At 54.5% G+C, this 12,185-nt stretch overlaps 1 protein-coding gene across 1 annotated transcript in view; it reads left to right on the top strand.

Moving 5' to 3' along the window:
• Positions 1-12,185, top strand: part of KNDC1 (kinase non-catalytic C-lobe domain containing 1) — a 56,938-nt gene that overhangs the window by 15,514 nt on the left and 29,239 nt on the right. The window contains exons 4-9 of the mRNA XM_060090169.1: positions 5,124-5,270; positions 5,605-5,722; positions 6,966-7,639; positions 9,540-9,654; positions 10,477-10,548; positions 10,640-10,701. Coding sequence (XP_059946152.1) covers positions 5,124-5,270; positions 5,605-5,722; positions 6,966-7,639; positions 9,540-9,654; positions 10,477-10,548; positions 10,640-10,701 — 1,188 coding nt within the window. The remainder of the gene's footprint in view (positions 1-5,123; positions 5,271-5,604; positions 5,723-6,965; positions 7,640-9,539; positions 9,655-10,476; positions 10,549-10,639; positions 10,702-12,185) is intronic.

Raw genomic sequence — 12,185 nt, 5'->3', positions numbered from 1 at the left:
TTTTTTATTTTTGGCTGCATTGGGTCTTTGCTGCTACACGTGGGCTTTCCTCTAGCTGTGGCGAGCGGGGGCTACTCTTTGTTGCGGTGCTCTGACTTCTCGCTGCGGTGGCTTTTCTTGTTGCGGAGCACGGGCTCTAGGCATGTGGGCTCAGTAGTTGTGGCTTGTGGGCTCCAGAGCACAGGCTCAGTAGTTGTGGTACACGGGCTTAGTTGCTCCGCAGCATGTGGGATCTTCCCAGACCAGGGCTCAAACCCGTGACCCTGCATTGGCAGGCAGATTCTTAACCACTGTGCCACCAGGGAAGTCCCTCTGCCCATTTTTTAATCAGATTATTTTGTTGCTCTTGAGTTGTGTGAGTTCTTTATCTACTTCAGATATTAACCCCCTATGAGGTAAATGGTTTGCAAATATTTTCTCCCATAGGTTGCCTTTTCACGTTATTAATTGTTTCTTATGCAGAAGCTTTCTAGTTTGATGTAGTTCCATTTATTTGTTTTTTCTTTTGGTGCTTGTGCTTGGGGTGTTATGTCCAAAAAAATCATTGCCAAGACCAATGTCAGGGAGCTTTCCCCCTATGTTTTCTTCTATGATTTCTATGGTTTTCAGATCTTATGTTTAATTCTTTAATCCATTATGAGTTAGTTTTTGTGTGTGGTGTAACATACAGGCCCAGTTTCATTCTTTTGCATGTGGCCGTCCAGTTTTCCCAGTATCATTTATTGTAGAGACTGCCCTTTCGCAGTAAGGGTTCTTTACTCCCTTGTCAAATACTAGTTGACTGTATATGTGTGGTTTTATTTCTGGGCTCTCAATTCTGTTCCATGTGATGGTTTTTATGCCAATACCATACTGGTTTGATTACTAGAGCTGTGTAATACACACACCAGGAAGTGTGATGCCTCCAGCTTTGTTCTTTCTCAGGATTGCTTTGGCTATTTGCAGTCTTTTGTGGTTCCATACAAACTTTTGGATTTTTTTTTTTTGCTATTTCTATGAAAATGCCATAGGAATATTGATAGAAATTGCATTCAGTCTATAGATGGCTTTGGGTAGGATGGACATTTTAACAATATTAATTCTTCTGATCCATGAACACAGGATATCATTCCAGTTATTTGTGTCTTCAACTTCTTTCATCAAAGCCTTATTCTTTGCAATGTACAGATCTTTCACCTGCTTGGTTATATTTATTCCTAAATATTTTATTGTTTTTCCTAAATATTCTATTGCTTTTGATGCTATTGTGTGTGTGATTATTTTCTTTATTTCTTTTTTAGATATTTCATTGTTAGTGTATAGAAATGTAACTGATTTATGCATGCTGATTTTGTATCCTGAAATTTTACTGAATTTGTTGTTACTAAAAGATTTTTGGTGGCATCTAAGATTTTCTATATATAAGATTATATCATGTGCAAAGAGAGACAATTTTATTTCTTCCCTTCTAGTTTGGTTGCCTTTTATTTCTTTTCTTGCCTAATTGCTCTGGCTAGAACTTCCAGTGTGTTGAAAAGGAATGATGAGAGTGGGCATCCTTGTCTTGTTCTGAACTTAAAGGAAAAGATTTCAACCTTTCACCATTGAGTATGATGTTAGCTGCGAGTTTGTAATATGTGGCCTTTGTTATGTTGAGGTACATCCCTTCTATACCCAGTTCATTGAGAGTTTTTACCATGAAAGGATGCTGAATTTTGCCAAATGCTTTTTTCTGCTTCTATTGAGATGATCATACGATTTTTATGTTTTATTCTATTAATTGGTGACTCACATTTCTGATTTGTGTATATTGACCCATTTTTGCATCTTAGGGACAAATCCCCCTTGACCATGGTATATGATCCTCTTAATGTACTTTTGAATTTCGTTTGCTAATATTTTGTTGAGGATTTTTACATCTATCTTCATCTGGGATATTGGTCTGTAGTTTCCTTGTACTGTTCTTTTGTGGCTTTGATGTCAGGGTAATGCTGGCCTCATAAAATGAGTTTGGGAGTGTTCCCTCTTCTTCAATTTTTGGAAGAATTTAGGAAGGATTGGTATTAATTCTTTAAATAAATGTTAGTAGAATTCACCAGTGAAGTCATCTAGTCCTGGGCTTGTCTTTGTTGGGAGGTTTTTGATTTACTGACTCGATCTCCTTACTAGTAATAGTTTGTTCAGATTATCTATTTCTTCGTGATTCAGTTTTGGTAGGTTGTAGGTTTCTAGGAATTCATCTATTTTTTCTAGGCTATCCAAGTTGTTGGCATATAAATAGTGGTCTCTTATGATCCTTTGTGTTTCTGTGGTGTCAGGTGTAATGTCTCGTCCCTCATTTCTGATTTTATTTATTTGAGTCCTCTCTTTTTTTCCCTAGTTAGTCTAGCTAAAGGGTCCACAACCAAGACAGAGGTTTGTCTGCCTCTCACCTGACACACAGCTGGGCAAGACTCCTGCCAGGTCCCTTGGCATATGTTGCTGGATCCCACAGCTCCCACAAAGGCAATTTTGTCTGCAGATGGATGCCAAATTGTTGTTGAGAGGGATACAATCTAGGGACAGCCATCTTGCTGACATCCAAGTATTTCATCTTGTATGACGTTGGTCCTTCCCAAATTCTGCAACATCAGTGCTGTTACAATAAAATTCCAGCCTTTGGGGGTTTTTATTTTTTAATGGGAATGGGGGAACCTATATATATATTTTTTAAACCTGACAAATGTGAAAATAAACATTTTTTGGGGAAAAATGGAGGGCCATTCGTCCACCAGGTATGAAAATGCACTCTGGGGAATTCCCTGGCAGTCCAGTGGTTAGGACTTGGCGCTTTCACTTCGATCCCAAGTTGGGGAACTAAGATCCCACAAGCCACACGGCTCAGCAAAAAAAAAAAGAAAAAGACAGAAAGAAAGAAAGAAAATGCACTCTGAAGCTACCATAATTAAAATAGCACAGTAGCACAGTCTGGACAGAGGGAGAGACACAGAGTAAGAGCAGGGGAAGCCAGCCAGAGCCTGGAGCCCTGGGGAGCTGAGGGCAGCAGGACGAGGGTTCAGGATGGACAGAGGGTGGGCTCTTCTTTAACCGTGTGGGAGATGGAGGTGGCTCTCCATCAGGAAGGAGACAAAGCCAGATCCCTGCAGTGCGCCAGCTCAAAGGTTCAACCCACAGGGATTAGAGCTAGATGCTTTAAAATTATAAAAGTGTTGGAAAAAGCAGAAGTAAGCTGTTTTTATTGTCTTGGGCTAGGGAAGGTCCTCTTAAGAAGCCAATAAAAAAATTATCCAATTTCACAAATTAAACATTAGGATTTTTGAATGTCAAAAGACACATGAAGGGCTTCCCTGGTGGCGCAGTGGTTGAGAGTCCGCCTGCCAATGCAGGGGACACGGGTTCGTGCCCCGGTCCAGGAAGATCCCACATGCCGCGGAACGGCTGGGCCCGTGAGCCATGGCCGCTACGCCTGCGCATCCGGAGCCTGTGCTCCGCAACGGGAGAGGCCACAACAGTGAGAGGCCCGCGTACCACAAAAAAAAAAAAGAAAAGAAAAAGAAAAAAAAAGACACATGAAAAAGTTGAAACATAAGTGACAGAATATACGTGAGACACACAGACCAGGGAGCAGCCCCTTCATGTGCCAAGAGTGCACTCAAAACAAGCAACAGCTCAGCGAACAAATTGGCAAAGTCCATGAATGGGCGTAAAGAGGAAAATTTAAAACAGTGAATAGAGATGAATACGTGCTTGGTCTCCTTCACGGTCACAGAAATGCAGGTTAGCACGAGACACTGAGCTTGGGGAAGCTGCAGAGGCCGTGAGCTGGAAGGGGGAGGGGGTTTGACCTCCCCCCCACACAGACAGACAGACACACACACACACACAGGCACACGGCTGGGCCGGTCACTCACGAGGGAAGCTCCTTAGCAGCTCTGAAAACTGCAAATGGAACGGATGTAGCTCAGATTGGTAGCCCCACTTGCGGGGTCTGAGGCTTCATGAACATATTGTGGATGCACAAAGACGTCCACATGAGGACGGCCACTGCAGCGCTGGTCACAACAGCAAAACACAGGAACTGCCCTAAGTGGCGAGGGGTGGACCCACACGTGCCCAGCTCCTGAGAGAGACGCTGGCAGGGAGGTGGGTCAGGAGGGCGTGTCTCAGCCAGGCAGCCAGTGGAAACCAGGCAGCCCTAGAGCAACAGCAAGAGCCGGTGGTCCCAGACCTCCCCACAGACCAGGAAGGTGGGGTCTGAGGGTCATGTGAGGAGGCCGGGCAAGACGTCCCTGACAGGTCACGAGGCTGCCCAGGGAGAGGGCCAGGACTCCACCACTCAGCCATGCTGAGTCTGGCCCTGGCTAGGTGTTGACCCTGGACCAGAGTGGGCCCAGGGCTGGAGGTGGGGGACTCATTGGTTGGAGTGGGGGGAGCACTGGGGCAGGGAGGTGGGGAGAGCCGGCCTCTGGGGGCCCGGCCTCTACTCCTGAGCTGTGTGACCCACCTCTCTGGAGCCACATGGCCCAGGGCCCCCACCAGCTCCTCCTGGCCCAGCTGTGTGGCCCCGGGCAGGTTCCTGAACCTCTCTGGTCTCAGCTTCCTGTCAGTGAAGCGGGGATGATGAAGCCGCACGTGCGCGGTCCTGGGATGAGGCGAGAAGGCCAGATGGTGTTGGAGGACACCTGGCCACGGGGATCGGCAGCCCCTCCAGGTCCCGAGGGCCGAGCCCTTCCCCGTGAGCCTGTCCCAGTGGGCGTGGGCAGAAGAGCCCCACTCACACAGGGGAAAACCCTGACTTCCAAACTGCAAGAAACCTGCCTTTCCTCCTCCTCAACTCAGTTTTTGAAGCATACACTTGAAAAAGAAAAGGCTGGCCCTTTGAAGACAGGGCAGGTGCCAAGCGAGGGCCTGTGCCGGGGAGGTGGGCTGGGGCTGGTGCAGCGGGGCCGGCACAGACCCCAGGCCCGCGAGCATGGGGGTGGCTCGGGGCCAGGAGAATCGCCGCGCTGGGGGCAGGGGAGGCGGCCCTGTAAAGAGCAGGTGCTCCAGGCCCAGAGGAGCAGCGGCTGCCTGGGGACAGGTGCTGCCCTGGGAGGCTGCGAAGCCCTGCCCCACGCCCAGTGGGCTCTCTGGTGCTGCCGCAGGCCCACATCTACTCTCTGGGGGCCACGCTGAAGGCAGCCCTCGACTATGTGACGGAGCCCGAGCCCCAGCCCAGGCTGAGCCGGGAGCTGGAAGCGCTGCTGGGCCAGATGCAGGCCGAGGACCCCGGGGACCGGCCCGACCTGCAGGTAAGCGCGAAGGCAGCCCCTGCTTCCCCCAGGCGCGGCCCGGAGCCCCACGCGCCCCCGGCCAGCGTGCACGCACAGCCAGCACGCACACGCGGGCCCCCACCCGCCCGTCACCGGGGCTCCTGACTTCATTACTCTGCATTTTTGCGATGAACGGCGGGCTTTATAACTGTCACGAGCAGGACAGAATCCGCTGGTTTCACGAAGCAGATTCTGTCTCGCGGGGATCATGAGGCTCAGGACGCCCCGTTTCGCGATCCCAGTGCCTAGAGCGGTGAGGGGGCGGCGGGGGGGGGGGGCCGGGGGCGGGGCTGAGCGCTGGCTCCGGTCACAGAGCATCATCGCACTGTGCGAGGAGAAGATGCAGCTCACGTCCTCCTGCTGCCTATGCCAGAGCCTCTCGGCCGCCGGGAGGAGGGTGCTGTCCATCGAGTCCTTCGGGGCGTTTCAAGGTAAGCACACAGGTGGACGAGCCTGCACACGCGCCCAGGCATGTGCACGCACTCACACATGCACACGTGGGTGTGCACAAGCATTAACACGATCACGTACACACACATTCGCGCCAGCGTACTCACCGTGTAAGCCACCCACGCTGACGTGCACACGGATGCAGACAGATCACATGTGCTCCCACAGCACACATGGAAACATACAAGCATGTGCAAACTCGGACACACCTATTTAGACTATTAACTCACACAGCAAGCACACCCCCGTGCACACGCAGCACACGCCCACAGTTTCCCACACGCACAAACACGTCTGCAAACGTGCACACGCTGACACGCTCTGACCCACAATTGGAGGTGAGAGGCAGGTCATATGGGAAGTGGCTGCCCTTGGGACTGGTCACCTCTGTCCTCTTCTGTGGGCGTTGGGGACATGGACACAGCACCGCCTGTCTGGTGGCCACTTACTTCCCGGCCACACAAGCTGTTGCTGAAGCATCTGGGATTTTCATGGCTCACAAGGCATAATCTCGGGTGGCATTTTGAACAAATGCCAACGTCTGCTCTGCTCTGTGCTCGCAGCAGGGAGCCTGGAGGCTCTTGAGGGGAGGTGTGGAGCCCCTGGGGGCGGCAGGGCCCCTCCCCCAGCCAGGCGAACGGCATTTCCCACCACGTTGGCATTTGTGGCACTGCCGCACCAGGCCCGCTGGCGGCTCTAGCATCAGGGAGGGCATTACCACTGAGAGCAGAGGCTCCGTCGGGGGGCTGCAGGCCACTGGGAGGGGAGGGCGTGTGTCTCCAGGGGGGTTCACGCAGACACGTGTGGAAGGTTGTGCATCAGGACGAGCTGGGGCTGCTGCCAGATTTAATTTATTCCTTTGGGGCGTATCACTTGTGTAATCATAATAGCAAAACCATGTGCTTTTTGGATGAGCTAATTAGACAGGCCTTAGGAAACCCCTTCGGGAAGCTCATCCTGGATTGGGCGGCGGGGGGGACTGGGAGCCTTCGGAGACTCATTACTTAGCCAAGATGGTGTGATTAAGGAAGCAGATGAGGACGTTTCTGGGCCAGTCCTGAGGGAAGGGGGGGGGCCTGGGAGGCCCCGTGCTCTCTGTGATGGGTGGGGGTCCAGGGGTCCTGCAGGAGTGGGTGCCTCGGTGGCCGTGAGCATGGGGATTGCAGGGGGAGGTCCATCCTGGCCGTGGCCCTCGGCTGTAATCACGTCTTGCTTTTTGCCCAGATGTCGGTGAGATCACCTGGAGGGAGAGACTGGCTCCAAAAAGTGTGGGGCCCAAGAGGCAGCCAGGGGACCGCTCCGCGGACCCAGCGGCCCTGCCTGCCCTGGAGGGCCGGCCCCCGAGCCCTGCTGGAGAAGGCCTGGAGCAACCGGGGACCCCGCCCTCCAAGGCTCTGCTTGTGAAAAACGGAGAAAGCCCGGGCCAGGAGGGGCTGGTCCCCGAGAGGCTGGCCTGCCTCCTCCTGGATGCCCAGCGGCCCCTGGGGGACCCGGACAGAGGCTTCCTGGAGAGGAGCCGCCTGAGGAAGGTGCAGACGCTGCCCCGGCTCCCGCCCGGCGGCCCCGAGGCCGGCGCCCTCTGCCTGTCGCTGACCAGCACGAAAACCCAGCCACCGGCACCAGAATTCTTCCCTCCAGACCCCAGGAAGCCCTTTCCGGAGGGGAAAAATGGCCTTACCAGCTTCCAGGCACAGCCCGAATCCAGTCTGTGGCCGGAGCGAGACGCCGAGCTCCGGCGCGGCGGGGACAGGGGGGCGCGTGGCCGGGGCCCCGCAGAGGAAAGCCCCCCGCCCGGTTCCAAGGGCCCTCGCAATGCCGGCAGAGACCCAGGGACTCCCGAGCCTGATGACGGGACTGCGGACAGAGCTGGGGAGCCGGGCGGAGCAGCCCTGGAGCAGGTGGGTGACCGTGGCCCGCGTGGCCCGGGAGGGGCCTGCGTGCACACGCCCCCGCGCACGCGCTCCCTCCGCAGGCTTGGGCTCTTGAGTAAGAAGTAAGTCGCTCCCCTCAGGTGGGTGCCTGTGAGCATCTCGGGCCGAAGTCACCTGGGGTTCGGTGGCCCGAACGCACGTGTGTCTGTGCAGCAGTGCCGACTCCACCAGCTTCATTCCCACCATGCTTTGCTGACCCAGAGGTCAAAGGGGAGGGCAAACTCTGAGTTACATTTTTATTCATATCCTGATAAGCACCTGAGGGTAATTTACTTGAAAAATATGGTTACTTTCAAATGAAAGCCCATCCTGGAGACCCCAGCACGTTGACACATGCTCGATGCCCACGTACTGTCTGCTCAGCCCAAACCATCTCCACTGGCCTCCCCATGTCCACCCATCTGACCACACTCGTGTACCCAGAGCACCCAGGCACCGAGGTGAAAGCCTCAGGCCTGAGCCCAGGGCTCTGCTCACCTTCAAATGCCCACCAGCCTCACAGCCCACCTCCTGGATGGGTAAACTGAGGCTTGGGGCCGCCAGGAGGAGGATGGGCGGTCGCTGAAGGGCAGAACTGATTGGGAGCCCAGCCATGGTCTTAACCACCAGGCTTCCCTGCCCCAAAGGCTCAAGGGATCAGGGCCCACCAGACCTCGGCCCCCACACAGGTCACAACCCGTCAGGTGTCAGGGCTGGTCCAGAGTCGGGGACCCAGATCTCCTCTGGAGAGCAGGTCCTGGGTGCAAAGCTGGCTGCTCCAACCCCACATGTAGCAGGAGGCTTGGGGGGCCCTGTGCCCCAGAACCTGGGCCGCTGGCCAGGCACAGGCTGGATGAGGCAGGGAGCGAAGTCTCAGGACCGAGGCAGCTACACCCTGGGCGCAGAGGGGGGTCCAGGAGGGGTGAAGACACTGCCTCTGGAACCTTCCTCTGAACATGCACTCCTGTGTCCAAGTGGGCGGTTGTACTCCCAGCTCTTCCCGTGGCCACAAAGCAGAGAACTCCCTTCCAGCTGAACTCATTCTTCTGACTCTGGGACTTTAATGTTGGGGGGCGGTGTGAGGGAAGGGGGACCCATAACATAAAATTTACCATCTTAACCATTTCAAGTGTACAGGACAGTGGCATCAGGTACATTCACACTGTTGTGCACCCATGATCATCATCCATCCCTGGAACTTTGTCATCATCCCAGACTGAAACTATGTCCCCATTAAACACTTACTCCCCATCCCCTCCGCCCGGCCCTGATAACCTCTAATCTACTTTCTGTCTCTATGGGTGTGGCTACTCTCAGTCTTTGATATAAGAGGAATCATACAGTGTTTGTCCCTTTGTGACTAGCTTATCTCACTGACCACAGTGTCCTCAGGCTTCATCTATGTTGTAGCTGTGTCAGAATTCCCTTCCTTTTTAAGGCTGAATAATATCCATCTTATGGATGGACCACGTAATGCTTATCCATCCATCCACCAGCGGCACTTGGGTTGCTTCCACGTGTTAACTCTCGTGAATCATGCTGATTTGAACATGGGTGTGCAAATATGTCTTCAAGACCCTGCTTTTAAGTGGAATTGCTGGGTCAGATGGTAATTCTACGTCTGTTTCTTTGGGGAGCCTCTATGCTGTTTTCCACGTCCTTGCACCGTTTTATGTTCCCACTGGCCGTGCACAGGTGCTGGTTTCTCCACGTGCACCCCCAGCACCTGTTGTGCTGACATGGGGACTCTCCCAGCCCGTCATGCCAGGATGCACTGTGTGGGGCAAACCCCACGTGTTTGCGGTGGTCCTTGCCCTGTCGCCTTCCTCCATGCATCCCTCTGAGGTGCCCACACACTGAATGTGGCTCCTCCCCCCGCCCCCCTCAGGGCGTCTCCCTGCAGGACCTCCTGTCTAAGCTGGGCCGGCCCTTCAAGGAGTACGAGCTCTGGGCTCTGTCCCACGCATGCCTCAGCACCCTGCGGACGCACGGCCAGCACCCAGGTGACGCCCTCCCATGGGTCCTCGTCCAGCCCGCCGACCCCCAGCATGTCCGGGCCGGGACCCGGGGCCACACATGGCCTCTGTCGCCCATGTGGGCTGTGTGGACAGCCTGGGGCCGGGTGGCAGTGTCCACCCTGTGAGCCGGGGGCGGCCTGGAGGTATCTACTCTGGTCTCAGGACCAAGGGGGTCAGAGGGCAGCTTAAAACGTGGGCCTCCTCCTGCTGAGGAGGGGCAGGAGCTGTGCGGTGGCCCTGACCCACACCCTCTCAGCAGGGGCGACGCTGTCCCCAAGGAGACGAAGATTGGCTGGGGCTGGTGGGGGGACGTCTTTGGACGTTAGACTGGTTTGTGGCCCCTGAAGCTCAGCCCTACCAGGCAGAGGGACCAGTCTCTGGCCCCACAGTGGTTCTAGCAGGGCAGGGGCGCTGCTCTCTGGCCTCCCTTGGGTACTGTGAGCCTCAGGCCTGTGGGTACGAAGCGCTGGCACCCAGCCTCCCCCGGGACCCCTCCCAGGGCCCTGCTCGGCGGGTGGCTCACGTCCCTCTGTCCCGCTCCTCTTCCCGCAGCTCCTGTGCCCCAGGGCTGGCTCAGATGGCCCTTCCATGGCCTGTCGCCCGGGCCTCTGGGAAGGGGAGCCAGCACTTGGCCCCTGTGCTGTGTCCAGCGAGGGCCCCAGCGTCCCCGCACTCCCTGAGTGGCTTGGGAGCCCGTGGGGTGGCTGAGAGAGGGGGCTGCCCCACGACCGTGGCTCTGTCGGCCCTGAGGGGGACCAGGTCCCCCAGTGAGTCTATAGCCGCCCTGACCCTCGCCTTCCCTTGCAGCCTACCTGTGTCTGGACTCCGTGCTGGTGGCCGAGGATGGAACTGTGCTTTTTGGGCCACCTCCCGCCAGCGGTGCGTAAGTGGGTCCCCGCGGGGGCTGCGCTCTGGTTCCGACAGCCAAGGCTGAAGGCAGGCTCAGTGGGTTTGGGGTTTTCTCTCTCAGGTGCTTACAACTCGTTCTTTCTGGCTCCCGAGGTCGCAGAGCAAAAGCTGACAACTGAAAAGGTACCTGGGCCCTCCCCACCCCTTCCCGTGGCCCCCTGCCCCCCTCCGTGGTGCCCATGCCCTCCGTCCAGAGAGCCTGAGAGGGGGAGGGGGTGGGGAGAGGATGGGCCCAGCATCAGGACTCAGCAGAGTCAAGACGACCCCCCAAACATGGCCCCCGCGTCCAGAGCCTGGCTCTGCAGGGGCCTCCCGGAGGGTGACGGGGTGTCATCTGAGCCTGGACTTCAGCTCTGGGCAGTGCTCACAAGACCCCACGGCTGAACTTTCAAGAATGTTTGCCAGATGCTTGTCAAACACAGCCGTTATTAAAAATTCAGTTGTACAGACTTAAAATCAAGTAATTTATATTCAGAACCAAGGTAGAACTTCCGCTTTCGGGAACATGGGGGAGACGTAAGTTCCCTGCCCCCCAACAAAACACGCCGTTCTGAAAGTTGGCGTGTGAGGACAGAAAGGCCAGGGCCCTGGGCCCGGGGAGTGACGGTCCGAAGAGTCCCAGGTGTCCTTCCTGCCTCACACGTGGAGGATGAGGAAGCACATCTGGGAAACACCAACGGACACAGCAGAAGCCCAGTGGAAGCCCGCATGCTGGAGCCGGAGCACCAGGACAAAGGGAGGGTGGCCCACCCAGGCCAGGTGCTGTCAGAAAAGGCTGAGCATCCAGCCTGTGACAAGGACCCCTGCCCATCAGTGAGACGTGCCCCTCCCAGGGTGGGAGTGTCAGTCAGAGGAGGCCTCAGGAAGAGTTGGGACTTTCACCATCACCCAGCGGTAACAAGGCAACCTCCCCTCAAAAAAAAAAAAAAATTCACTAAAAATGAAATAGATGTAAGTCTAGCAAAGCATGTACAGGACTCGTATGCTGAAAACTAAAAAAGAGGTAAAGTCTCAACTAAGTAATCTAAGCATCCACCTCAAGAACCAAGAAAAAGAAGAGTGAAATAGACCCAAAGCAGAAAGAAGGAAACAGTGAAGCTGAGAGCAGGACTCAATGAAATGAAAACAGAAAAACAGTAGAGAAAACCAATGAAATGAAGGGCTGGTTCTTGGAAGAGAGAGACCAATAATATTAACAAACTTCTAGCAAAACTGACAAAGCAAAAAGAGAAGGAAGACACAAATTACCAGTGTCAGGAATGACTCAGGGGACATTCCTGCAGACCCTGCAGACATCAAAAGGATAATGGAATACCACAACAACTTCCCACATATAAATTAAAAGACTTAGATGAAATGGACCAAATCTTAAAAAAACATAAACTACAACTCACCCAAGATGAAACAGACCTTTGAATAGCTCCATAACTGTTGAGGAGATTGAATTTGTAATTTTTTTTTTTTTTTTTTTTTTTTTGCGGTATGCGGGCCTCTCACTGTTGTGGCCTCTCCCGTTGCGGAGCACAGGCTCCAGACACGCAGGCTCAGCGGCCATGGCTCATGGGCCCAGCCGCTCCACGGCATGTGGGATCTTCCCGGACCGGGGC

This window comes from Mesoplodon densirostris, chromosome 1, assembly GCF_025265405.1.
Source record: "Mesoplodon densirostris isolate mMesDen1 chromosome 1, mMesDen1 primary haplotype, whole genome shotgun sequence".
Classification (NCBI taxonomy): Eukaryota; Metazoa; Chordata; class Mammalia; order Artiodactyla; family Ziphiidae; genus Mesoplodon; species Mesoplodon densirostris.
The sequence above is the reverse complement of the archived record's forward strand: the minus strand, read 5'-3'. Positions and strand labels throughout refer to the sequence as shown.